We start from the raw sequence: 27,768 nt of genomic DNA, 5'->3' as shown, positions 1-27,768 counted from the left end.
ATGGGTATGTGGAAAATGTGGGTTTTTTAGAAAACATTTGCCATCCCTCTGCCCTTTCCCCTGCTTTCAGATGCTGTTATATAAACACACAGTTCCAGGTGACCTCCTTCATCTTCCTGCCTGGGAGGTGGCCCTGTAGAACTATAATAACTGATGCTGTATGTTTGGTTGTAGGCAATAATTTTGCTGCCCATCCGGAGATGCAATTTTGTGAATTCTGCTTTAGCAAAAAATGTACTCACTGCTGTAAATCTTGCATAACTTTCTTGGATTCTTAGAGTTTTGCTTCTCTGGTGCCAAAGAATTTAAACTTTCTGGCCATGATCTAGCTACCTTGTTCAGCTGGATTTACATGTCTGGTATGTGACTTTGGCACATGGATGAGGGACAGCATAAGAGTTATGGTAATATTCTCCTGCTAAGGACATATTCTTTGTAACTTCAATATATGATTCCCCATCCTTTTAATCCAACAATGACTCTTATCTTTCAGGTCACTAGAAAAACATTTTTTTAAATCTTACTTTATGGCAAAAATAGCTGGCAGTGGTCTTTATTTGAAAAGGTATTGATCTCCTTTTTTTTATTAGCATGAACTGAACGATTTTTTTAAAATAATAATGGAATATTTATTTTGCTTTGATCTCTTTCTGAAGAATTCCTCTACATACTACACATTGAATCCTAGAATGAGACACCACCTTCTTTGTCCATGTTCCTTCTTTGGTGAGAAGCAATTACAGAAGGCACTGTGCATCCTGTGGGCTGTGGACTATCTGACAATAGTTTTACCAGTGCAGTACAAGGAGCTGTAGCAGTGCCTCATTGTCCCTATTCCACATCTGTCAATATCTTCAACATGTCTTGTTTGTTTTTGTTTTTTTCTTGGGTTCCCCTTTTGCCACTTTGGGCAGTGGGTCCAGACCAGTGTGCAACAAGTTTGGCTGTCCTCATTCTACATTTTCTGGTATACCTGGATCAAAACTCCCCACTTTAGTCCTGAACTAAAATGAGGATAGATGCTTCTAATTTAGCACACACCATTATTCAGTTTCACTTACCTTTTGACATGAGTGAGGTGTTCCGGTCCTGTAATCTGAACAATTAATTTTTTAAGTAATTGCCTGTCAACTGTGATGGGTGAGCAGCAAAACTAGACAAATACGGGTAGCACTAATGCTGTTTTCCCAGGAGCATTGTTTGCAAGGGCAACTGTGGTATAATCTTTTGGAGAAGGCGTGGCTTCTCTTTCTCTTTTGGCTGTAATTCGAGGGGTGAAGTAAGCACCTCCAATCTAGGTTCCTTTGCCAAAGAACCTTAAAGCAAACAGCAAGGTTGGTGAATGGTTTTCTTAATGAGATTTTATTCTTTAAAAAATCATTTTAAAGGTGGGGTATGAAGTTCTGTGGGGTTTTTTTAATTGTTTTTTGGGGAGATTGTTTGGGATTCTTGTTTTTGGAGGTTTTTGAGAGTGAAACCAACCTGGTGTTTGATACTGAAGTGTTGAAAGACCAGTGTGTTTAACTTTGTAAAGAATCCCAAGTACTGTGGGGATGTTGTAAATCCAGCTTCTTAGGAGAGCAAAATGCTACTGTAATGGCTCCACTTTAGAGACATATCAGTCATCAAGTTGTTTTCCTGTTACTGTAGTGTGCTGTGCAACGTGATGTTTTGAAATTAGTACAACAGCACAAGAGAGATTTCCACCCATTTTAAAGAGGATTTTAGCTGAAATGGATGAGCCCTTTAGGGCTCTGTGGAGGATGGCACCTGACTGACTGCAAGGGTTTGTGATTTCCTGAGCTGGAAAGGTGTAGGTGTGAAAGTTGATCACAGGTTCTTATATACCAGTACACTCTATTGGTCTGTATCACACCAAGTTGATTTTCATGACTTTTCCCGTTGAGAAAGTACTAAAGCAATTGTGAGTCTGGCTTTAACTGCTGCACCTATCACCCTTCCCAGGCAAGGGCCCTGAGACACTTTATGCTGGGCAGAAGCTCAATGACAATGAGTGGCACACTGTCCGGGTGGTTCGGCGAGGAAAGAGCCTCAAGCTGATGGTGGATGATGATGTTGCTGAGGGTAAGTGTGATGCATCAGTATTTTTTCATCACTATCTTGGTATCTCTGTTCCTAGGCTTTGTCATTTTGCTCCTTTTCCCTGTTCTTTTGTGTATCTTTCCCTCCACCCCTTCCTGTTACCCTTCATGTATTATTATTTAGTGTTGCTATATTGAAAATGAGTGTTCAGGTCTGAGAGACTTCTTAGCCAGCACCAGAAACTTCCGTGACAACTATAACGACCTGGGATACAAGTTTAGGGGACAGATAAGCTTGTACTATCTCAGACTGTAGAGGTGTTCAGCAGAACTTTCTTGTGGTCCAGGCTCTTTCTGAGGTAGACTGAGTACACTCCATTCCTGGGCTGCAGGTGTGATGGTTTCCAATGGAACCAAGGCCAAGGCTCTCTGGGCCATTCCTCTGCACAAACTTTTCCTTGACCATAAATGTGCATGCAGCATATGTGTTACAGAGCATGGATTTATGTCTCTGCTCTTCATTTTTGGTTTTTCTTTTATTTTTTGTAGTTTGGGCATTCTTGTTTATTTTTTTTATTTCTGTTTTTATTTTCCTGGTTCTTGTGCTCATTGTTTTGAGCCATCCATAAAAAAACAGCAAGCAAAGCAGTTTGAGAGGGTAGGGAGGATCCTGACTTGGCAGAGTGTGCCAGTCCTTATTTCTTTTTTTCCTTGATTCTTTTTAAACTATTTTCTGCTTTTCCTGACAGCTTTTTAGCTCCTGCTTCTTTTTCCACAGAAAGGTAGTTGAAGGGAGGAAAGAAAAAAAATCCATCAGGAAAGTTGATATGTCCCAGGTTAAGATTTGCATTGAAATGATCAAAGTACTCCAGGTTGATCCTTTTTTAATTGCAGAATTTTAGAGATTATACTTTTCAGGTCCATTTCCCCATGACTGCAAGAGTGAGAAACCTATCCCTCTTTTCTTTTGAAGGTCTACAATTCTCATAGTGGTATGTAACTTTAGGAACTGGGTTTTTGAGAAAAACATCGGCAATCTGGAGGCTGATAATAGAATTAAGAAACCAGGAACCCTGGATGATGAGGATATGATTGTTAGTTGACACCCATGCTGCTTTGCCAAAAGCTGAAATCCTCTTTTCTGAGCAGCTTCAGAATGCAGCTTGAAATAATGGCTGTCACACATAGTGCCAGAACACTCTATCCTATCTCTGAAAAAGTCTTTTTCTTCTGTATGAATGTGAATTATTTTAAAAAACTGTGGTAATATAGATTATTTGGAAAGCCAGGAGTCAGAAAAATTAAATAAGCCCAAAGAAGTCAGCATACGAGAAAATGGTTTGAAATACGTTTTCTATCTGAAGTAAATACATGCTGTCCTATATAGGCTGTCATTTTGCAAGAGAGAACAGGAAACATATGCAAGAAAAATCATTCCCTCTCCTTGTTGCAATCAGCCTTGGTCAAAATTAGCTTATAGGAAAAATGAATTTTGTTTAAGAGGGAACTTTTTGAGTTAGTGACACGTGTCAACCAACACTTCATCCCTAGGATTACTTCTGAATTGGAGAACAATTCTTCTGGATTTGCTTTTTTAGGAAGCACCACGAGGTGGAGCTCTCTGCATTACTGAGTCAATCCCCCGAAGCCATCTGTTTTTGAAGTCTCTTTTTCACGAAACTGAGTTTATAAATAATAATGATACAATCCTATACTAAAATAGGATACGCATATGTACGTGTATATGAATTACATAATTAAAGATGCATTACAGCTAAAAATATCTGGTAAAAGAATGCCATCATGGCAAAGTCAGAAAAGCCAGAGTTAAGATTTTCTGTGCAATCTTCATCCCACTTCCCTGGGCACTGGTGTGGTCACACAGATTTTTCCAGAGGATTCTTGCTGTCTTAGGCATAGATCACAAATCTAAATTTGGCCCCCAGTAAAAATAAACAGCCTGTTTAATTTCTATATTCTTATTGCTCGTTTGGAACAATGCATGCCAGTTGAATTTTGCTCTAAATTTAGACCTGCTTTTTTTTCTTTCTTTCTTCTTTTTTCTTTTTAATTTTTTTTTAATTTTTTATTTTTGTCTGTGTGTTGTAGGCTACTCATCAATATGTTTATACAGAGCTAAGGAGCTTTAAGTGGATTTGTTCCTATGTCTATGTTTTGTGAAATGAGTGGGCATATTTTCCCATTTTACAGGTTTGGGAACAAGGCACGAGATTAAAGTTGGATGTATTTGGTACCAATTTGCCATGTATTTTTAGTCATTTGCATCAGAAAGATTCAGCATGTCAGTATATTATATCCTGTAAATTAGTTCAATCCTGCCACACGGGGAATTAGATGTAGACAATTAGTGACCACCTAGGAAGGATTTGCAATGAAGTGTCTGACTTGGTTTCCTGTAGGACATCTAAGGCAGAGACAATCCAATTCTGGACAGCATTTTACTGTTTAATCACAAAACCTTTGTCCCACATTCCTCCCGACCTCAGAACAGACCATCACTGGTAAATGAGACACAAATACAGCAGGTATTTTCCTCTCTGTGCCATCTTCCTAGCACCCAAATACCACGGTGGAGGCTGGAATTTTTTTCTGACTGCTACCACTTGAACTAGAGAGCTTCTGATTGCTGTAGTAGGTACAGCACAGAGCACAGTGGGGGAGCTAGAGGTGAACTCTGCAGGTGGGGCTAATAGCTAATGAGATCAGAAAATACTGGACTGCACTCCATGATTTCCTAGGAAATTACATCTCTCTCCAGATTCTGATCTTGTATTGCCATGTCCTTTCCAGCTTTTCACTGAGCTACTCTTGACTTTCTACAGTACTGCTTCTAACACTATTTCTTTTTTATTAAGCCAGCCCCAGTTTTCTGATTTTTCACCTTTTCTAACATTCTGGGCTCACCTCCTCCAAACTTCTCTCACTTCATTTTTAATGCCTCCTATATTTGGGGTCCCTGTCCTGGTGTATACTCCAGATCTCCCAGTCCTGGTTTTTCTCTCCTGCTCAGGCCATAATTGACTTTTATTTTTTTAAGTGTAGAAGAAAAAAGGTGTTTTCTTGCCCTTGAGAACTGACATATCCTAATTTTATTATATTTTGAAGCAAAGAAGTAGGAATTTTTTTAAAATGACTTGTCTAATTTTAAGAAAATACACTTCTGATTTGGAAAAGTCATAAATTTTATAACAGTGAAACTGAAACTCTAAGCCTCTAAGAATCACAGTAGTGGGAGTGAGAAAGTTGTCTAAACAAATTTCCCCATGTACTATTTCAATTTCTGGAAACTTCCATTTTTCAAACTAAAATAATATTTCTGGTAAAGAACTGTTTCAGAATTTAAAAACCATTGCATTGGTGGTGACACTTGAATTTTTAAATAGTCAGAAAATTGTGACTGCCTTCAGCTGCTTCTAAGTTTGATCAGCTGTGTCTGCATCGACTGAAGTTTTCCATGGTCATTGCATTTATATTTAGATCCACTGGTAAAATTTGGAATAAGTAAAAAAGGTGAATTGATTTATATAACATTTTTTCCTTCATATTTTAAGTAGATAGCTGATTTTTTTTCTAGTAACAACTGTGCTTGTTCATTGTATTTGAATAAAACTTGGTCACAGTTGGACAAAATATAAACTGAAAAACTGCACTTTGTACATGATGATGAGAGGTGAGTTGGGAATATTTCACTGTTTCCAGAGTCTCTAAGCAAGAGAAGGACCATTAGTTCATTTATTCTGACTCTCTATGCAGTACAAGCCAGGATGTGTCATCCACGTGTCTTTAAAAGAGTTTTCAGGTTTTATTCTATCTCCAACAGAAACAAACAAAACCCCAGAAAACCAAAAACCAAACCAAACAAAAAGTTGCAATTAGTAGGAAAAGTCGAAAAGCCTTGAAAGGGCTACTGTTTTTATTTTTTTATTTAGTTGGGTTTTTTTTTTTGTGTTTTTTTTTTTTTGTGTCTTTTAATGCCTGGAAACTCTTAAGGTGAGAAATGCTGGGAGGCTTCAGGAGACAGCACAGAATATGAGAAAGCTTATAAGCCAAAGTTGATGTAACCTAGGGGCATTGGAGGAGTTTGTTCTGGATTCAGTTGTGGTGATTGGTATAATTCCAAGGTACAATCCCAGTGACTGACAAATACCTGGTCAATAGTGGTATATATACGCTTCTGACCAGCATGCAGTCAAGTCAGATACTGCTGCTAAATTTTGTCTGTCTATAGCACACTGGAAGTGTTTATTCAGGTCTGTATCCAGTTGTCAAATTTCACAAAACTAGTGTGAATTTAAATCTCTATGTTCCCTCTGGTTTTCAAACCTGGTAAATTGACCCAGCATGTTGAAATGTTATGAGAGGGACCAATAGGTAATGTGGCTGTTCTCTTTGGAAAACCTGAAAGAGAGGACTCTGCAGTGGATATAATCATGGACAAAACACACTTGGAGGAAATTAATTTAATTTATTGCCAATTAAAAATAGAGTCGAATGGTGAGAAATAAAGACAAGAAAGTAGAACAGTGTCTGCCACCCTTTTTTGTTGGATTTTCTCCTTCCTGCCTCTCCCACTGGCCCCCACTAGGCAGAGAAGGGGGTTGGAGAATGGTGACTGTGGTCAGCCTATTACAGCTCCTCCCTGATGCTCCTTCCTCCTCACACTTCTGTCCTGCTCCAGTGTCCTACCCATGGAATGCAGCCCTTCATGAAGTGCTCCAGCATGGGTGGTCTCCACAGGCTTTCAGGAAAACCTGCTCCATTGTAGGCTCTCCGGGGGCTGCACTTCCTTCAGGAAATATCCGCCTGCTCTAGCACAAGAGTCCTCCATGAGTTGCACACTATGATCTTCTCTGTGGATGCCAGAGAATTTCTACTCTGGCACCTGGAATGCCCCCTCCCTCTTTTCAGTCCTTGGTGTTCATAGGGGTTTGAGATGTTTTATATTTCCCTTTATTTCTTGTGGCTAGCATTACATCCTTTCTTGCACGTTTTCTCCCAGGCACCACTGTCTTGGCAGAGGGGCTGAGCTGAGCCCTGTCCTGGCAGGTTGGAGCCATTTGGAACAGGCTGTGTCAGGCATGGGACAGCCCCAGCCTGTCCTGAGTCTGCCCTGCAGCCACCCCACAGCCAACACCACGCTGAATAAAGACAATGCAGAATGGCAGAAAATGTCATGAGAGAAAACATAATGGCCTGTAGGTAGCAGAAGTTGAATGGTGGTTGTACAGTGAATTATAGGACACCAATTAAATTATTAGTATTTCATTCATTCCTCTTTACTAAATGGACCAAGGCCCACGCAGAAAAAATAGTTGCACATGTGACCAAATAGTAAAAACTACCTTAATGAAGAACTATGGAGAGATAAAATAAGGCTGGCTGCAAAGGTTTTCATTCTGATCTTGTCCAACTTGTTTTTATAGCATACTGTTGTATTTCATCTGTCTGTATAGGCTCTGTGTCTGCACTGGTGCCTAGCACACTTAATGATAATAATGCTGTACAAAGAGTCTGACATAATGATTTGGTATACTGAACAGCTGGGATATTTTGAGAGGTTGAAATCTTGATATGATGTGGTAAATAGCCCAAGCAGTAGGTTGATGATTTAAAATGTATGGAGGGCTTTTCACTTGTTCCATTTTTGTGTGTTCCCCTCCTGCTCTTAAAAGAAGAGGAATAACATCAGGCGCCAAAAGAGAACAAAGGAATAAACATCCGCAATTTTATGACTTTTCTCACTTCTCTCACTGCTCTATTTATATTAATCTATGTTTATCAAGTGTTTTCAGGAAATGCACTTGGAAAAGCTGTTTCAGAAGTGTTCAAGTTGTTTGGCAGATGGTTTGCTGCACCAAATAGATCACCATAGGCTTTAAGGGAGGTGCCTGGTTGTCTTCACAGACAACAAAGTCTATGAGGCACAGGGAAAAGTGCAGAGCTTGCTGCCCATGGCCCTTTAGGGGCCTGTCTTTTCTGCCCTGTTTGGCAGCTGCTTCACTCACACATCTCCACCAAGATTCTCTACATCCTTTCTTTCACAAGCTGCTGAACAGTGATCAGATAGGATTTAATTCAGCTATTAGTCTGGAAGCTGAAGTGTGAAGGGCTCCGTATTATCTGTTGCTGATCCCCATATTCCTCCTTGTTTCTGTCCTTCAGGCACAATGGTTGGTGATCACACCCGCCTGGAGTTCCACAACATTGAGACGGGGATCATGACAGAGAAGCGGTACATCTCCGTCATCCCCTCCAGCTTCATCGGCCACCTGCAGAGCCTCATGTTCAATGGGATGCTCTACATTGACCTCTGCAAGAACGGGGACATCGACTATTGCGAGCTGAAGGCACGCTTTGGGCTCCGCAACATCATAGCTGACCCCGTGACTTTCAAGACTAAGAGCAGCTACTTGAGCTTGGCCACCTTGCAGGCTTACACCTCCATGCACCTCTTCTTTCAGTTCAAGACCACCTCCTCTGATGGTTTCATCCTCTTTAACAGTGGTGATGGCAATGACTTTATTGCAGTTGAGCTAGTCAAGGGGTAAGTGGCTTTCTGTTATTTTCTACCAGCTGGTTTGTAGATAAACTTTCGTATAGGTGAGCTGAAAACGCTTGCATGAAGAGAAATTCACCTGATACTCGTGTTTTCTCTGTTTGCTGAGCTGTAAGACAAAGCATTTAAACAAAACTCCACTGAAGCTTGGAGCTCCTGATTTTATCACTGGCTTCCTCCTGTGTGAGGGACATTTTTACAGTGTGCAACGTGAGTATTTTAGGTCGTTTGGACATAGTTAGACTAACGTTTTGTCCTGTGAACCTCGCAGATTAGCACAGAGGAGGAGATGTGCTGAGGGCTCTGTATGTTCCTTCTTCCTCACTCCTTCTCCCCCCCTTTTTTTTTTCCATTGTAATATCTGTTTTTCTGCCATCTCCAATGTAATACTTGTTTTTCTTCATCTCCAATGAAAGAAAAAAATAAAAGCATATGGGCTTTTGAATTTGTATTTCTGCTGGTGATGCTTGATGAAAAGTGAACTCAGCTTGCTTTTGAACTGCTACACTCTTTTCAGAAGACCAATAGCTTATTAAAAAAAATCCTTTGTTAGCTGAACAAATTTTGATCTCTTATGATTTAGTCATGCTAGACATGTTTTCCACAGTTTACTAGTCCTGTTTATTTCAGTTCAATCTGTTTTCATTTTGGCTTTGCACATACTTCTCTAAGTGGGACATTGAGTAATAAAAAAAGCAACAGTCATGAGCTCCTGGTGCTCTGTTGAGAGTTGAATTTTGTTGTCTTTTTTTTTTTTCTTTTCCTTTCCTAAGTAGAATACTCCTCTTCCATCCTCAGGTGGATTTCTGTTTTTGAACTATATAAATAATTCAGAGTAACACTCCCATGACTTCCGTCTTTGTTACGGTCTCTATTTTTGCCAAAAGCTTTGCTAATTGTTTTTCAGCTGTTTGAATAAGTCTAGGATCTCATGAGAGTTTTAGTACAATATTTCAAGTGAATTTCCCAATTAACTTCTTATGGGAGTTATTCAAAACTCAGAATTAACCTGGGGAATATATGCCCCAAATAAGCATATCTAGTGTTACTCCCCAGTACATTTATCAACATTAGCAATTTAAAAAAAAAAAGATTGTATACATAGACAGTGTTTCTGTGGAGCTGAGAGAACTTTGTGAAAAAGTGAGGTGTTTTATGGTTCGTATCTGATTATTTGAAATGTTGTCATCTCAAAATACTAATCATTATACTATGGTGAAAAGGAAACATCTATATTCTTTCAAAGCAGTGGCTAATATTTTGACTTATTAGAACTTTCTAACCCAGAGATATTTCCCTTCATGAATTTTTAAAATTAATTTATCAGCTCTGGCTAGAGTAAGGTTCAGTAATGCTGGAGTCCTTCCAGAATTTTACCCAGTTCTTGCTATATTTACAGGTACATACACTATGTGTTTGACCTTGGAAATGGACCCAACGTTATCAAAGGCAACAGCGATCGTCCCCTGAATGACAACCAGTGGCACAATGTCGTCATTACCAGAGACAACAGTAACACACACAGCTTAAAAGTGGACACCAAGGTGGTCACTCAGGTTATCAACGGTGCCAAAAATCTGGATCTTAAAGGTAAACTCTACAAGATTGACAGATTCCCCCTTTATTCTTGTGGGGCTCAACTAGTGAATAAGAGAAAACCTGGAGTAGCCATGCATTACAGAACAGTCAGTCTGGGCTTTGCACATTCTGGCTTTCAAATTAATTTATCTTTTTTATTCGACAACTTTTTGTAGCCAAAGAGTTTGTCATATTTTGCTTTTTTAGAAATTGTCATTTTTCAGTTTTGCCTAGTTAGATAGCAATGAGAACTGGAATTATTTAGGGGATTTTGTGATGGGTTTTTGTTTGGGGTTTTTTTGTTAGTTTTGGTTTTTTTGGTCTTTAGTTTTAGGGTTTGTTTTGGCTTTTGTAGTAAAGGAGGCAGAAATTACTTCTTGCACAATACGTTACTCTGTTTTTAACTTTTTCTGAACATGTTTTCACTTTTCTTTATTCAAGTTTGGTGGCAAGAAAGGCGATCCTAGAAGGTGTGTAACGTCCTTCTCGTATCTTTACCCCTCTCTGCTCCAGGTGATCTCTACATTGCTGGCCTAGCTCAAGGCATGTATAGCAACCTCCCCAAGCTTGTGGCCTCACGTGATGGATTTCAGGGCTGTCTGGCATCTGTGGACCTGAACGGGCGCCTGCCTGACCTCATCAACGATGCTCTGCACCGCAGTGGGCAGATTGAGCGTGGATGTGAAGGTATCATTGATTTCAGAGAGGCTCCCCTCTGCAGCACTCACTTCACACTTCATGGTTGCACTCTGTGCATTTGCTGGTTTACCTTACTGTCCATTCCATTAGCTTGCTTCCATTGCAATATATCCTTCGCTACACTTGGGTCAACCCAATGCAGATTGAGGATTGACAGTTTCTGTGAGTGCTTAGCAGCTCTTTTCTTATACGCTCCATCCCCTTTGAGTTGGTGCTCTCAGTAGTGGAAAAGGATGATACTAGAGGATGGACTACTACTTACCAGTACTTTTCTCAGAGTGGTTTGTTAGCATTACAGTAGTCTTAAAATACTTTGGAAGGTGTTCTGAGCGTTCCATTCATTTGTGCTTCAAAAGCACCCTTTGCACTAATGTGCACAGATCCACAGAAGTAAGTCTTTTGAAAAACACAGAGAGATGGGTAAATGGAAGGTAGAAGGAGCTGAAGGGTAAAGATTGGACCAAAAGAGAAGTCAATTTTTGATGGGGTAGGCCTCCAGTTAAAGCACTGGAGGCATTGCCTCTTCTGCCTGGAAAACATTTCTCTTCAGTTGTTTCTCTTTTCCAGCCAGTTTAGAACTCAGTGGGATGAGTTACTTTTTGAAGCATGTTAACAGTAGTGATTTCTTGAAGCCTCTTCAAATAATTTGCTGTTCCTCTAAGCTCCCATTAGTTAAAAGAATATTGACTCAGTAAAATGCATATGGCTTCAATACCCAAAACACTTGGGATACTTGCCATCCAAAACTCCAAGGTTTTGTTGCCTAGGTTAAATGACAATCACCATTATGTCTAGAATAACTCAGTACCAGTCTGCTGTGTTGGCTACCAGTCATTAGAAGAAGATAGCTTTCTCTGTGATGTTTGAGTGTATGTTTGCTAAAACAAAATGTGTGTCCCAAACTGATCCTTCAAAAATTTCACAGTGAAACGACTCCTTGATTGTCTTTCCCTGCTGTGTCAAGATTACAGGTTACATTGTGATGGAGCCTTGCCACTTGTCAAGATTATTCCTTTTTAGGATTGAACGTATAATCTGAGAGATAACTTTGAGTACCAAATTGGCTGTCCAATCAGATCTGATCCTTTGCTTGTGTCTCAGTGTTCTGGTTGGCTGGAAGCCCCAGCCCTCCTTCCATACTCCCACAATAATACTCTGATTTGTCAGAATTTTGTGTCCTCTCACAGGAGCTCACTCCATGTCAACTCCCATCTCACAGCAGTGATGGGTAGTTGCAGGCTATTTTTCTTCCGTCTTTCTCCCTTTTTCATAACAGTGTATATTAACCACTTTGTTCCTTCTGGGAATAAGCACAGTGTAAGGGAACTTGTGTCTTTGCCTATTTGTGGCACAGTCAACATGCCAAAAGAAGTGCTCCTTTTCTATATAGTTGTTTATAAGGTTCAAGGGGGAAAAAATGCATTTGAGGTTTATGAAGAAGCCTATTATTTTTATATTTGATGCACTGAAAGCTCTTTAACATTAGTGCCTTTTGGATAACTCTTTTGTTTAAAATTATTGCAACCCATTGGCTCTTTAGCTGGCATGTGCTCTCTACCAGCTCTCCTCCTCCAGAGAACCACCCAGTTAGACTGTCCTGTTGTTCTGTGTGTGGCTCAGGAACAGAGCCAGGAGGCTTTCCCAGAAGACTGTCCCATGAAAGTGATGGTGCTTCCTTCTCCTGTACCCAGGGTAGTTCTTTGATTTAGTGTTGTGTTGCTGAGGTTCTGTAACATCAGTGACACTCCCAAAACACCTAACATGACACTTACTTTGTCACTGTGCCAGTGTGGTACCAGCACAGCTACTGCCTGGATGTGGAGATTGGTTCACTTTCCACGATGCAAATTCCCCTTCTCTTCTAATATCCTTCAAACAGGACTCAGAATTGGAAAGAGACCTAAAAAAATGGGTGATAAGGTCAGTGATGATCCTCATTCTGCCTTTGGAAGAACTTGGTCTTGGAAAGCTGTGCCCGTGCTACCTTCCCAAATGTTCCCTGTTCAGTACCAGGGAAACTGCTGAAGAGGAAAGTGTTCTTTTTGCAAAAATATTTAGGATTAGTAAAAAACCTGAGAACTTGGTCATTGTAAAGCTGTTACATTTGTTGTTGGGTTTTTTTTCCTACTTTTTGTATTCTAACAATGCTCAAAGCTTCATCTCAGATCTGTCTCTCTGCCTGCTGGTGCCTATTCTTACAGCTGCCAGTGGAAGTCACACCTATCTCCCATTCTCTAAGGAAAGAAAAACTCTAAGGTTGTTCAGTCCTTATTTACATCTCCATAGTTTGTTTCCATCTGAAGTGACTTTGGGTGCAGTCTTAATGTTTTTAAGGGCAGAAGTCCCAAATAGCCCTTGCTCCTTCATGATGTTTAAATGTGTTTTTATTAAACTATTGCAGGCTTTTTGTCTGAATAGTTGTGCTGTGTGTTGCTTTTCTGGGCATCTCCCTGCTTCATCATGAGGGGCAGAGGATGGGAGCATGTGATGGGAGCATCCATGCTTAAAGACATGCTTATTCCATTGCCACATAGGAATCTTGTCTTTCAAAGGTCACATGAGAGATTTCTGCTAATGCTTGTCTTCTGTTGTGGCTTTGCATTCAGAGGCACAGACTACAATGTGGTAGCTGTTTTCTTAGAAACTGTCAATTTGATCTCAGGACAAAATCAAAGAATATTTAAAGGAAGAGAGCCTTGAGAACAGTAGAATATGAGATGTAGGTCAGCAGAGAGCACTGTCCTGGCTAAGATGCACCAGTACTGCTACAAAGGGGTGATATTGTTGCATCCTGTTTGTGTTTTTTTATCTCTGTTCATGTATTTCAGTAACCTGTTTCATACCACCAATTAAGATTCTCCAGTTTCAATAGGAAAATAATATTCCTTATTGTTATGGTTCTGCTGCCACCTCCTTTTATTCAATTTGAGTAAGCCATTGAATTTCCTTGACCACATCATTCCTCTCATGCTTAAGCATGATTCAGTGTCCCAGTGCACCAAGGCACACACCGACCACAGAATGATCTGTGTTCCAGTGATGAGTAAGGCTTCTACTTGAACAGAGGAAGCACTTGCAATAATTTGCATTTATAGGACATCTTTTTCTTTGGGATCTTCCAAAACATTCTTAGTCATATGTAGAAGTTACTCTCGAAATGCAGCAGGCATCTGTGAGACTGAAGTTGGCTGGTGTTTAACAGTTTATAGCAGTTCTACAAAACCAGTCAATTCAAGACTTAAGGCAAGCATTACTTTACCACCGAGGTCCTACTGGTTCTACTGCTGTAATTTCTTTAGATTATGCATGGTGGGATTTGTTTAGGCTAGCACAGCTAAATAACCTCTTCATTGTATTTGCTAGGTGACATATCAGCTCCCTTTTGTATCATGCAGCATCCTTGTGCTGTAGAAACTTATGGTTTCAGCTTTTGAAGTCTATTATTCAATCACGAGTCTGTTTGACAAGATGATATTTACCACACTGACATGTTTTGTGTTTCAATGTGTCCTGTAGTACCATTGCTTTTGGCAAAGGATTTTGAGGGGGATTATCTGGAAGAAGGGAACCCAGGAGTGTCTGAAATGTCAAATGAGTGTATGGAGTTAAAGCTTCATATCACACACTTTTTTTTTTCTCCTTTTTTTTTGCATGTGGTGGTTTGGTGTATTTTCATTGGTCTTTTGCAATTGCTACATTCCTGGTTTTTCAGGAACAACAGGCAGTTCTTCACAGCTCTTACAGGTCTGGTCAGCTCTGTAGTGGTAGCTTGTTTTTCCCTGGAAGAAATGTGGCAAAGCCAGAAATCACCTTGATGCCTTGGTATGTTCAGGTGTGCTTCACACAGCTCTGAGAAGAACAAGTATATTCCCTTAGGGAAAATAACATAATATCAATATACTTGTTCATTTTCACCGTTTCTTGATCTCTTGTGCTCACTGCAGCTTTCATCACTATCTCTGATGTAACAAGAGGACAGTTCCCCTTACCACCACCTCAAAAATGGCATTGGTGAGAGGGCCGGAGAAAAGCTACCAAAAGTAGGGAAGTGGTTAAGACTTAAGTGGTCCTTGTGCCAGTGTTGCATCAGGGTATTAAACACAGTGAAGAGACAAAACAAATTCTCAGAAAGGACTCCAAGTGGGAGGGTCTTTTCTAGTGGAAGCTTGGAGGCAAGTCTGCCACCTACTTTGGGCCTTCCTTTCCCCACCCATAAAACTGATCTTCCAGTGTTCATGTATTTGTGATAAAAGCATGAAATTAATCTATGCCTTCCAAACTACTTGGAAATTGTTGGTGGAGGTTCCTGGACACGAGCAAAGCATTAGAAACTGAAGAAAAGTCTTCTATCAGGATACATCCTTTCTAGTTTCTCTAGTCTGTATCTCAGCAGTCTATGAAGGATGGTTGGAGACTTTTTACTCCTGAGTTTGAGTAATACAGACTATTCTATATCAGACATACACAGTTTGAGAGAAAAGATGTCTGCAGCATGGTGTATATGAAGAGTTGGTAGATAGAGGAATTTGTACCAGGTAACCTCCTTTCCCTTCTTTAAAGTAAACAATTTAAAATTCAGTTCAACTTCTTCTCACTTCTTGACTTCTAAAATGAGTTCTTCTTGCTGAGCTCCTTGTTCCCGGTCTTACTACTAGATAAATGGATCAGTTTATTCCATCCACAAAAATCTAGACTGAGTGATTGCTTTTTTTCTCAGTGGTCCTTAAAAAAGTTAAGCACATGTCCAACCTTTTGTGTAGTTTAAAGAGGATGCCCTCAGTATTGATGGGTGCTTTCTGCCTTTCAGACACTTTTTCATCCCTTTGTTGATTTACCACATGCTCTCCTGTGATTTCCTTTCTTTTAACTGGACATCTCTATATTGCTTACCATGGGCACTAGAGCTATCTGAAATTCATGTTCTAAATATTTTCACCACATCCTGTGCCCAGCCAAAAAACCTAACAGCAGTGGCCAAAGGACATTTTATTTCTTCAGTAAGGTAGTTCTCTACATGCTTTAGAGATGTTTCTTGTACCTCACCTGTTCCACTAACAGCTTCTCACAAAGGAGACTGATTATTATTAAACTGGCTGACACTATTCCAGATGTTTTGGGACTTTTTTTTTTTTGTCTTAATTTAATCTTCTTTCCAGATCCCACAGTAAAATCATAATCTTTTCCTACTTTCCATGAAACAGTGTAGTTAACCTTTGGAATTCACTGGTGCATAAGAAGCATGAATGACACATACAGGCTGGATAATCAGTAACACATTTTGCATACTAAGCAGTATGTGGAAAACAGCAAATCTAATCTCATGCTTAAAATCTCACAGCAGGATAATGTCAAAAAGGATTTCACCCTTCATCTGCTCAGTAGAGAAACTTCAAATCTGGTCATACTTCACTTTCTCTCTGGAATCAAAGGTTGTCCACTGAAGAGTGGAGCATTAATTTGCTCTATGATGCTTTGACATCTTTTCTTTTCCTTGCTTTTGTATTCTATTCTCATAGTGCCACTGGATTTAGGGAACAAATATGAGCTTTTCTCTCAGCTACAAAGAAAGTGAGGTGAAGGGAAGTAGGAAAAGTACTTGCTTGTTATAGATAAATTACTTTGTTAGAATATGTGTTGAAAATGATGCATGGAGAAACACATCCTTTTCTTTTTACTCCTTCCCCCTTTCTTTTGAATTTTGTTAAAGGAAAATTGGATTTTATAGCTTTATGTAGTAAAGCAGTTTCAAAAATGGAAAGAAAATTCTGACTATCTCAAAAGTCAAGGGAGGATGATTGCTGAGTCATTCATAGGCTGTGAAACAGCAAAGATTCAAATGTTAAAATTCTTAGGAAGCAGGGGAAATGGCATCTGCATGTGTCAGTTCTAATTTATTGGGTTGTAAATGTAAAAGAAGACAATTTGGAAAGGAGAGCTACCAATCTTTCTTCAGTATCAGCTGTGATATTAGAACTTTTTAAGTACAGGTTAAGAAGGTAAGTAAGCACTTCTTAAATATCCATCTATTGAGCAATGAGGTTGCTGATTTGGTGTTTTGTTGTTCATATTGTCCTGTGTAATAGAAATATTTAACCTTCAGAAGCAGAGGATTCAGGAGGTGCTGTCTGTGCTCCCATCTTTGTCCTCCACTTTACCCATTCTGAAAGAGAAAACTTAGAATTTAAGGTATAACACACCAAAAATCTATGTGGCTTCCTTGTGTACTGACTCTATTAAAAAACCCAAACCAAACCAACAAAATTAAAAAACCAAGGGACCAAAAATCCCCAAGCAAAATTAAAAAAAAAAAAAAAAAAAAGAGAGAAGAAACCCTGTGCCTACATGGAGGAGCATCAGTGGTATTGTTTTGCTTTTAATGCTCTTCAGTCTTCAGAAAGTGAATTTGGATCTTTAGACAGTCAGACTTAGTAGCTCTATGATTTTTTTTTTTTTGCCTTGTGGACTATGATTTTACCACAGATAATAAGATCATTCTGACCTAGGTGAAACAATGAGCTGGTACTCTTTGTTTTTTTTTGATTGCTCTGATGACTGATTAAGACTATCTGGGTCTAAAGCCTGAGCTGTCTGCTTGCCTGTTAATGTAAGTTTTTTTTAAGGATGTGTTGAAATCCATGAGCAGGTGACAGCTTGTGAGGGGGCAAGGTGTTACTGTCACTTATATCCAGTGTCGAGATCAGTTCTTTGGATGAATAGAAGTTTTTGTCTTATAGAGTTAACAGCCCTCTGTGGTTTTCTGGCAATAAATCCACTTTGGACAAAAAGCCAAACAAACTAAATAAGTATATGCTTTATTAAGGTACTGAAAGTCAAATAGATTTTTTTTTTTTTTTTACTTAAATGAATTCTATGTATTTCTCAAATAAGACAAAATCTCTCTAAAATTATTTTAAATGCTGAGAGATGGGTTAATGAATATGATGTTCTTTCTTCTGTTTGTATTATCTGTAAATGTTATGATTTTGTGTGTGCATGAATGAAATGCATTTCTTCTCTTTTTATTTGGTTTTATTATTTGTCGGTTGCATTAATGTAGCAATTGTCCCTCTGTGCCCTTGTTGCTCACATTGTCATTTCTGTGTGTTTTGGTTATGCATGTTGGCTGTGATAGTTATACCAGTTGCTTTTATTTATTCAAAGTGATGTTACCCTGGTTTATCTTCTTTTATACTAACCTGTTGTTTATTTGTTTATTGTCTTTTTTTTTTCTTTTTTTCTTTTTTTTTCTTTTTTTTTTTTTTTTTGCTAACAAAGTTGAGTTGACCAAAGCTGACCTGCAAGGTAGAGAAGGTTGTTCTTCTGTTCTTCTCCATTACTTGTTTCAATGAAAGATGCTTTCATGTAACATTTGGTGCCTTTTACTGGATGCAGTCACACCTCTAAGACAGGAACAGAATGGCAAACTCTGGCATCTCTGGAGGGGAATTCTGGGTTGAAGAAGAACATGGCAAACAATGGAGCTGCCTCTGTTGACCTGGGGGGTTTGACTGTGTCAGTCTCTGAATAGCCATAAAAGCACCAGTTGATTTCCTGGAAAGCCTAATGATCAAGGAAAATAGCTGCTGTGCATCAAAACATTGAAGGACCTTAGAGCTTTAAAAAACAGGAAGCTGACTTAGTTTCTTTAGTGCTGATCTTAAGGAGGGAGATAATTTTTTGGGTTTTTTTAAAATTTACATTTTGAAAAAATACCCCCCAGAAATGACTTCCCAGAATTTCTGGATTTTAAAATTAAAAAAAAACAAAACAAAACAAAACAAAACAAAAAAAAAAAAAAAAAAAAAAAAAAAAAAAAAAAAAAAAACCCACAAAAACAAACAAACCAACCCAAAAACAAACAAACCCACCAAAAAAAAACAACAAACCCCCCCCCCCCAAAAAACCCCAAAAAACCCCACCCACACACAAAAAACCCCAACCAACCAACCAAAAAAACCAACAACAACACCAAAGCCCCAAATCCCTAAACTACATACTTTGTTAATATTTAGAATTCTTTTTACAAGCCATAATCTGGGCAGCAAGGGTTCCTTTTTGTAGGAGGGTCAGCACAGTAGCAGAACCAGGGAGCAGCTGTCAACACTGACGGGATGAGGAGCCCCTTGTCCCCTGTCTGAGCAGTCAGTGCTGCCAGCATTGCACTTATTCTGTGCCACAAAGCTCCTTCTCCAGCAGCTGTGATGCAGTGATGATACACCAGTGATGTCAGAGGCTTTCCCCCAAAGAGACCTCCTGACCAGTCTGTGGGGCCCTGGTGGCACAGAGTGCCTAGTGCCTGACTGAGAAACTGGTGCCAAGTCATCTCTGCAGGGAAGGTGTGTCCTTGTTGAGGAGCTGTGTCACCAGGTCAAGGAGTTATTTGAGAAAGGCAGTAGGTTGAGTGGCATTTGTGAGAATAAGAAGAAAACCAGGTGTTCTCAGAGACCCTGTAAACTTTTTGCCTGGGACATAAGTAAGGAAACATGCCTGTTAGAAATTAATATGTCTTTGATACTAGTTTAAACAGAGAGATGTCTTCCATGGCATTGAAAGTGAATCCTTTTAATATGATAATAAAAGTGTACTTCCCAATTCATCTGTAAAGACTGCAATATAGACTACAAATTAGTTTATTCTGGAATGCCATGAAAGTTAAAAAGTTGTTCATCCTTTTTAATGGAAAAGGAGATAATGATCTCAGGTATGAGGGGAAGTCAGAGGCATTGAAAAATGTGTCTCTGTTTAGCAGTCCTGAAGCCACAGATGGCATCTGTTATGGGATCATCATAGTCACCTTCAAATTTTATGTCTAAGCCACTTTATGTCTAAGGTTCTGTTGTGAGACAAAACATACATGTTCCTGTTTCACCCTCTGAGATGGAGACTTCCTGAGATTTTACATATCTCGGGAATTAAGGTTTGGTAGCTTTAATCACATGATTCATAAACTCCTTTTCTATTCACTGTGTTTACTTATGAGGACCTGGTGATATTTTTGACCTCATCTAATGTAATACATGCCACTTTCAAAATCAAGTATTCTTGTTCTGTATTCCAGGTATAGGCAGGTAGCATTACCTTTCCTTCAGGATGTCATCTGCATTTTTAAGTAGAGTTTGGTGTTCTATGGCTCAGCAGAAAAGGATAAAAATAAATTTGGAAGAATAAGGATGTTTTACTAGGCAAACAGTTTATCACTGTGGCAGTTGTTGACAGGGGCATATTAAGAGATACCCTCTCACCCAACAGGTAATGATACTGACAGTCTGAGATAATTTTAGCAATTGGATCCATATGAGAAATTGAATCTGAATTATTTGACAGCGTTGAGGTAGACAGAAGTTAATGTGATGCATTTTGCTTTGTGCATGTGGAGCATCTAACTGCAACTACACTTTTGTTGGCATCTCTGACCTGTTCCCAACTGTAAAAAGTTGAAGTACTCTGTTTTACAGAGGTGAGTGATATAGAGGGGTGCTGCCCTTAGGGAATTTCTGAAGTTTATGTAAATGAAAGGGGTAAAAGATGAGATCTGAAAAAAATAAGAAATATATATGGACCAGGAGCAATGTGATAAGAAAAAACTGTCCTGGAAATACACTGGATTAAGGATTAGGAATAAGATATTTTATGCCATTGACTCGAGTTGTGGCAATGATTTTGGGGCTTACATTAGACATCAGCAAGTATTGTGTCTCTCTTGTCACAGCCACTGTTGTTCTCTCTAGTTGGTTATGTGTCCATCAGAGTTCAGAATGCATGCTCAGGAATTCCTGAGCTTGATTTTTGATGTTTATTGAAGTGGATGCATCACGAACAGGAAGTTCTTGAACAAAAAGATGTATTTTGATTTTTCCAGAATCCTCAGAACCAAAGGCATATTACAAGATTATTCCATCTCAAGCTCAATTTTTCACCAAGTTCTTAACTGTGTAGGAATATTTGCCCTTCAGATAGAGAGATGTGATCCCATTGAAGCCTTAGGGGAAACATTTGGCTGAGTGCATAAAGCTGATTATTGGCTTTTCAGGAAACCAACCTTGGCTAAATAAGTTTGGCTGTTTCAGGATAGACCATGACACCTCGTAGTGAAGAGCTGGACTTGATGATCCTTGCGGGTCCCTTCCAAATCAGACTGTTCTGTGATTCTTTTATATTGCTGTGATTTGCAGTGAGGAAGGATGTTTTTCCAATGTACTGTATTTTCTTGTTCATGTACAGCTCTTTCAATTTTCCTTTTTGCTTTTAGTTTCTGTGTCTGAATGTTCAAATGCTGTTTGCTTCCTGTGCTTTGTTTGCATCTCCCTGTCCCTTGTTGCATTCTGTGTGCAGGCACACTCCCTTTTATGCAGTTGACTTTTTGTTCTAGGGTTGGGATTTTTAATCTTTTGGCCTTTTTTTGTTCTTCCCTCACCAGTGAGCACATTGCTCATGACCTTTTAGGTTACTTAGAAATGGAGAGTGGAAGGGTGGCAAGAGAGAGGAAGATAGGTATATGCCAGCTTTCTTTTAGGGGAAGGAAATCCCACCACTTTGCGGATCCATTTCTATGGATTGCCCTTGCTGCTTGATTCCCTACTTCTGTAATCTTGAGATAGGTGTGCTTTCTTTGGGAGAAAGCAAATTTGTGCATGTTAATTATTTTAACTAGTCCCACTTCCTGAAGTTTTCAGACCAGCCACTTAGTTCTTCCACTTACTTGGAACAAAAAGACTCAGCACCATGACTTATATCAGGTGGGTGAGGTATTCAGGCTCTGTTGAGGTACTGAAAAAAATGGCTACATTTTTCCATAGGATAGAAGAATGCTGGCTTTTGAGTTATTTCCGACAATGAGTAACTTTAAATATGGAACCTGACAGATGCCTAACCTTATTTAGGTGATGAAAGGGATGATGAGTTCTTAACAAAGTATGAAACTGAGAGCTTGAAGAGCTGGCCTTGCAATCCTTGAAAATCTGTTTGGTTTCTGGTTCTGGTTTGCTATATTAGTCTGTGATATTCCTGCTTTCTGCTATCTGTGACTCAAAATACAGGCTCTAACTTTCTGAATCATGCACTGAACCGTGACTATAATTTAGTTTCTTGCATTTGTGCAAAGTGCTGATGTACCACCAACATGTATTTGGTAGTTACAGTATATGTGGTATGGTCCATCCCATAAAGTGATGGTTCCATGAGATTCAGATTTAGTTTTGCTCACTTTTTCCCCAGAAAAAACCCTTGTTTTCCAAGTTATTCTAACATTGGAAAACTATTGGGCATAACTTTGTTTCCTACTTAACCTGCAGGAGGAGTGAGTCCTGGAACAGGTTTATTTTCTGCCTGGGCCATATGGTTTCCAAGACCTGATGCCTCTCTGAGCTGAACTGCTACTGCAGATTGAATTTAAAAAGGCTGACTATCTCTGGTTATGAAAGAGGAATGCTGACAGAAGTAGAGTGTAGATTTATCAAAGGTGTAAATTGATTGTAATGTCTGACTTGTAGTGGTAGAGATATTTCATTGCTGGATGGCATTTGTAATTTAGGAACTATAGGGCTAAGGAAGCACCTTATTCTGCAAAGGCTGTAAAGATGTCTTGTGTATATTACTTTCCTATTGCTTCCTAACATCTCTGAAGATACAAGGAGAAAAGATGAGAGCATTTAGGGAGATAAAGAATGAAAAGGGAACCATATTGTCATTGAACTTCCATGTCGTTGATCCTCGTTGTATTGAAACAATAATATTAACACAAATGGTTGAATCCCTTCAAAAAGAGTGAATTTTTGACATGTGGAGGAAGGTGTTGTGTGCAGGACCAGTAATGGTTTGCTTATCTTAATATTTATTGCTAGTTGTGATTAAAGCAGTTGTGTTATAATCCTGCAGCTGCTGTATAAACTGATTTCACTTGTAACTTGAAAGAACAATACACTACTGTCTTTTATTTCTCAAGTTCCTTTTCCTGCAAAGACCTTTCAAAAGATGCAGAAAGAATGACTCTTCTTCACAGTTAAACATGAGAGTTTTAGCAACATGCAGCAGTAGAATTTATTTTCTTTTTTTTTAATTTCAGGGCAAAGAGAAATGTACCATACAACTGATATTGTAGGAAAGAGGGTTGACAAAGCAATTTGTCTAAGCAGAATACAGATATGAGGTCAGACTATTGTACTCTTCAAAGGAGATTTTCTTCAAATACTTAGTAGGAAAAAAATAAACAACAGTACATCTGGATAGTAGATGAAGAAAAGTGTAGTACTGGTCTCCTTCTCAGGGAGAGAGACCCTCCCAACAAATCTCAGATCATGCAAGTCCTCAGATTCTGAGCTGTTCCAGTAAAAATTATAGATGCAGACGTAAAGGAAAAAAGGATATTGTTGAAGAATCCTGGTTTGCCATTTCACATTCCAAGGAGATGCCCCTGTTGGTAGTCTTAGCCTGGATAGGAAGAGACACAGCAAGGCATGCTTCTGCTAGCAGGATTGCTTTTCTGCACTGGGGACTTTTTCACTTTTGCTTGGTATCTATTGCCCATGTGCATGTGGCATGAAGAAAACAATGCACCAAGCACAGCTACAAACAGACAATAAAACCAGAGGTATTTCAGATTATTATGTGAAGACTAGTTCTGAAACTTTGCTTTTAAATACTTTGTCTGCTCTTAGTGTTGCCAGAGGAATGAGATTAAAAATAGACCTGAGTCCTGATGGCACTGGTAATTTAGAAACAATTCTACTGCTTTATATATAAAGTTGTTTGTCATCTTCTTTCCTTGTTCGTTAGCACTGAAGGGCATGTGCGTGGTAACACAATCTTCATGTTTTATAATCCTTCCTGTGCTTCTGTCACTTTGCTCCCTAATCCAAAATCATAATTCCCTGTGACATCCCTATTGGTTGCTCTGAAGAAAATTCTGTTGCCACAGAGGATTATGACATCAGGCAGTGACTGTTAGCAGCAGGACTAGATGAACTCCCTGAGACAAAGATCCTTTTATGATTCAAATGGCCCATAGTACTAAGAAGTGAGGCCAAGTACCCAGCATCTATGCTGTGCTGTCACGACTGACTCTAAAGATGGCAGATCAGGCTTCAAGCTTCCTTGTGGTATTGTCAGGCTTTCAAAATTCCTCATTGCTGTGGGTTGTTTTTTTTCTTTTTTCTCCTCCTCTGGCTGCTGAAAGTGCTCTTCCCATCTTCACAGTTGGTTTCTGTTAAATACAATTCAGATACCATGATGCAGGCCATGAATTAAAGTACTTTGGCTCTCTGGGCTCTATCATATGAAGACCTCAAGCTGCAGATACTGGACCTCAAGCAGTCTTATTCCTTGAATGGAGTCCTTTCTCTTGCAGCATCTAGACAAAGGATATGCCCATTGTCAAGTCCAGTTACTGATTAAAGCCTTCTCAGAAGAATGAGGGAAGAGTGGAGAAACATTGAAAATGGTGTTCTGCTCTGCTTCTGTGTAATGGTCTTTATAGATTATGCTGTAGCAAGTTTGCATAGAGTCACAGTTGCTTTCTGGTTTAGTTTTTAAAATACAGGTATAGATGTCTTACGTGTTCCTACCTCTAGGAGTGCTGGCATTCATGTTAGAGGTTAGATAGTGGGATGGTGATGTGCAGGAGAGGTATCAGTTCCTCATTCCTTATCCTCAGATAATTCAGACTTTTTAGGCAAAATGACAACTAATATTCTATTTTGGATGGTTAAATGTCATCCCTTCTTTTGCTTGGGCACAGTAAGTCTGAAGCAGGTATCAGACCACACCTGATGAGATATATATATATATATATATGTATATATATATTTATTTCCGTGATTTTTACAAGAGTAAAAGCAGGAGGGAGGCCTGTACATACGTGTGCCTGCCGGCCCACGCTGAAAAGTCTGTCAGCTCTGTTCTAATCTAGAAGTGATCTGTTAATTTCACACTGTGCCACTGAGACCACTGGGATTCATATGGCTGCAAATGAGAGTCAGGTGGGTGGGAAGGAGAGGCGGAGGGGAGGAGAGAAGTGTTGAAAAGTGCTGCTCAACTTTCCTTCAGCATGGCAACAAGGGGGTTTCTTGCTGTGGTTGCTGCTGTCACTTCTTTTCAATAGGTGAACTTTCCTTCAGGGATTTTGTTGTCGTCTTCTATTAACCACACTTTATGCTTCTACCTGGAGGTTTTGAGGTTTGTTTGGTTTTGTCCAGTGTAATAAATTCTGGAAGAAGCTCAGGTTTTTGTTAACGTTCAGTCAAACTCTGCTTACTGAGCCGCATGTTCATTCTCATTGCGGGAGAGATGTAAAGAAAAGCAGATAGCTGAAAAACTACTGAAATTCATCCCTTCTGTTCCTTCGGAGAGGAAAGATGATCTGGTGGTGAGAGCAGAAAATCTGCATCAAAGCTTTAAGGGTCCATTCCTGGCTTGGTGGTTGAATTCTTGAGAGGCTCATGGCCTGATGTGGGACTTGCAGTTAGATGTGGGTTCTGCAAGGGCTTGTAAATATGGAAGTGCCCAGGTTTGCAATCTCAATATCAAAGATGCTGAATAATGATGTGATTTAGTGAAATCACTGTGGATAGTGTCCAGTGGAAGTTGAAGGGTTTCATTTTATGTTAAAATATTTAAAAATGCTGTCTCCACTTTGGTCTGTCCTATCTAATCTATAAAATACAGATGGTAGTGTTAATGTGATGAAGAAATAAGCAGAAGAATTGAGTCTTGTGGAATTGCTGTTGCTAACAAAGACTGTGGATAAAGATGCTGGGATGGGTTGAACAGTTGTTACTTTGCCCTTACAGAATTCTCCTAGACTGGAAATGGTTAATGAACCGATCTCAGGCAGCCTAGCCAGTTGATCCTTTATTATCTGCTTTAATTCTTTAATTTCTTCTTTCCCAGCACATAGAGAATATAGCATAGTAGGTATGTCAAATATATATGTATTTTATTTAAAATCCTGCACAACAGGGGCAACATACCTTTGTCTAGAATGCTGAATACAAAATACATTCCCAGGAAGTAACTTGTAAACTCATGTTCTTGTAATCTATGACTTGCAGCTTCACGCCTGCTCTCAGATGATTCAGAATCCAGCTACCTCCTTGTGGATGACATAGTAGCTGTCATTCAGACTCTCTCTGATCTGAAGATTACTTTCTTGCCTATTGCTTGGATTTTCTTTGCAAGGCTTATCTGAATAGAATAGCAACTTTTAGCTGCAAATCATGGAACAGTGAGAGGCTGTTCTGTTGGTAGTGGCTGCTTCCTTCTCTGCTTCCACCAAAAGCATGGAAAGCAGTCTAAAAAGAGAAGTGTTGTGAATAAAAGTAATTCTCTTCTGAGGACTTTATTAGCATGTTTCCAGAGGAATATCTGTAATGAGTCAGAGTGTTTGGTTTTTTGTGTGGCTGACTTTTATTAACCTGTAAAGCCAAACTGAGGCCAGCTGAGGCTTGAAAACTTCACTTTGAGTCTACATTATCAGTTCTTTCGGTATGATGGGACAGTGTTCATGGGCCTATTAATTAGCTTTAATTTCTCTAAGGGGATCAAACTTCTAGGGAAGCACAACAACCTGGCCATGTTTTTTTGCCTGGCATCACCCCCTTTTTACTGTAAAATTCTTTGAGCAAGTTGGGAACATATAAGTTTGGCCTGCCTAAGAGAGAATATGTTGCTGTTCCCTCTTCCTTGCTCTGTGTTACAGTTTGCTTTTCTGTTGTGAGGTGTACACTTGTCTTTGTGCTCTTTTTACCTGAGTTTCTTGCACGTCCAGGAATGGAACAGTGTTTGGTTTGTGCTTTCTCTCTTCTGCATGAGGATCCTGATAGTAATGGTAGTGATTAATTGAAGCTTTTGAGGGCCTGACCAAAGTGATTCTCTCAGCTTAATTTCACTCTTTCCTTGTCATCCTTTCCCTAGGACCGAGCACTACCTGCCAGGAAGATTCCTGTGCGAATCAGGGCATCTGCAACCAGCAGTGGGAAGGCTTCACCTGTGACTGCTCCATGACTTCATATTCTGGGAGCCAGTGTAATGATCGTAAGTAGACCTTCCAGTGTGTTGGTGACCTCTGGGTTCTGATACATGAGACCACAGAGAACACGATTCATTGTTCGTTCAATTGCAATGCAACTTCCCAGTGTCAAATCCAAACGGAAATTTCTTTAAAGCCTGCAGCAGGTTATAATTTTTTTTTTCTCCTTAAAATGCAGATATACAATTCAGCATGTGTTGCTTTTATTTGGCTGGATTTTTGGGGGTTTTTTAGGTTTTTTCCCCTCTTCCTTTTGGAAGCTAACTTTACTGTTCCGATGGTAATTGATGTTAATTGAATTCCTGGTTTAGAGAAATGAGGAATGACTTGCAGATACTGTATATAATATTTTAATAGGTAAAAAAATGTCTAGGTTTTGTCTAATGAATTATGTTTTGAGATTTTCATTCAAACCTTGGTGAAAAAGACACGAGATGCATGTAAAATGAGTAGTGTTCTAGACAGTCTTCTACTGAAGTACTAGCTGTATGCTGAGACTCTGGGTAGTGTTTGCAAGAATGTTCACTTAAAACCAATGATCACTTAAATACACAGCAGGATGGTTGTGCTTCTTGCTGTATTGATTTGCTTAATCTCAAAACATTGGATATTCTTGGCCAATTCTACAAGGATCTCTGATAAAATAATTGAACAAACCCCTTAAGTATGCCTTCAGGGGCAGATAATCAACTTTTTGACATTCCCTCTGCTCATTGTGATTTGGCCTTTGCTCCTGCCTGCAGGGAACAGATCACTTCAGCTCTACTGTTTGCCTGCTTCTCTTATTTGAGATGACTGTCCCCTTCTCCCTCACTTGCTCCAAGGCAGGGAACAAAGGAATACGTCATGAG

The 27,768-nt window shown here is 39.4% G+C and overlaps 1 protein-coding gene across 1 annotated transcript; it reads left to right on the top strand.

Annotated features, from left to right (window-relative positions):
• Positions 1-27,552, top strand: LOC136363121 (neurexin-3-like). Its single transcript, XM_066322208.1, has 6 exons — positions 1-4; positions 1,966-2,085; positions 8,226-8,607; positions 10,019-10,209; positions 10,711-10,884; positions 26,803-27,552. Exons 1-6 carry the CDS (start codon positions 1-3, stop codon positions 26,928-26,930), a joined length of 999 nt encoding a protein of 332 aa, XP_066178305.1. The 3' UTR covers positions 26,931-27,552.
• The last annotated feature ends 216 nt before the right edge of the window (positions 27,553-27,768 follow it).

The sequence above is a fragment of the Sylvia atricapilla genome, chromosome 6 (assembly GCF_009819655.1).
Source record: "Sylvia atricapilla isolate bSylAtr1 chromosome 6, bSylAtr1.pri, whole genome shotgun sequence".
Taxonomy (NCBI): Eukaryota; Metazoa; Chordata; class Aves; order Passeriformes; family Sylviidae; genus Sylvia; species Sylvia atricapilla.
Note: the sequence above shows the minus strand (reverse complement) of the source record. Positions and strands in the feature narration are given on the sequence as shown.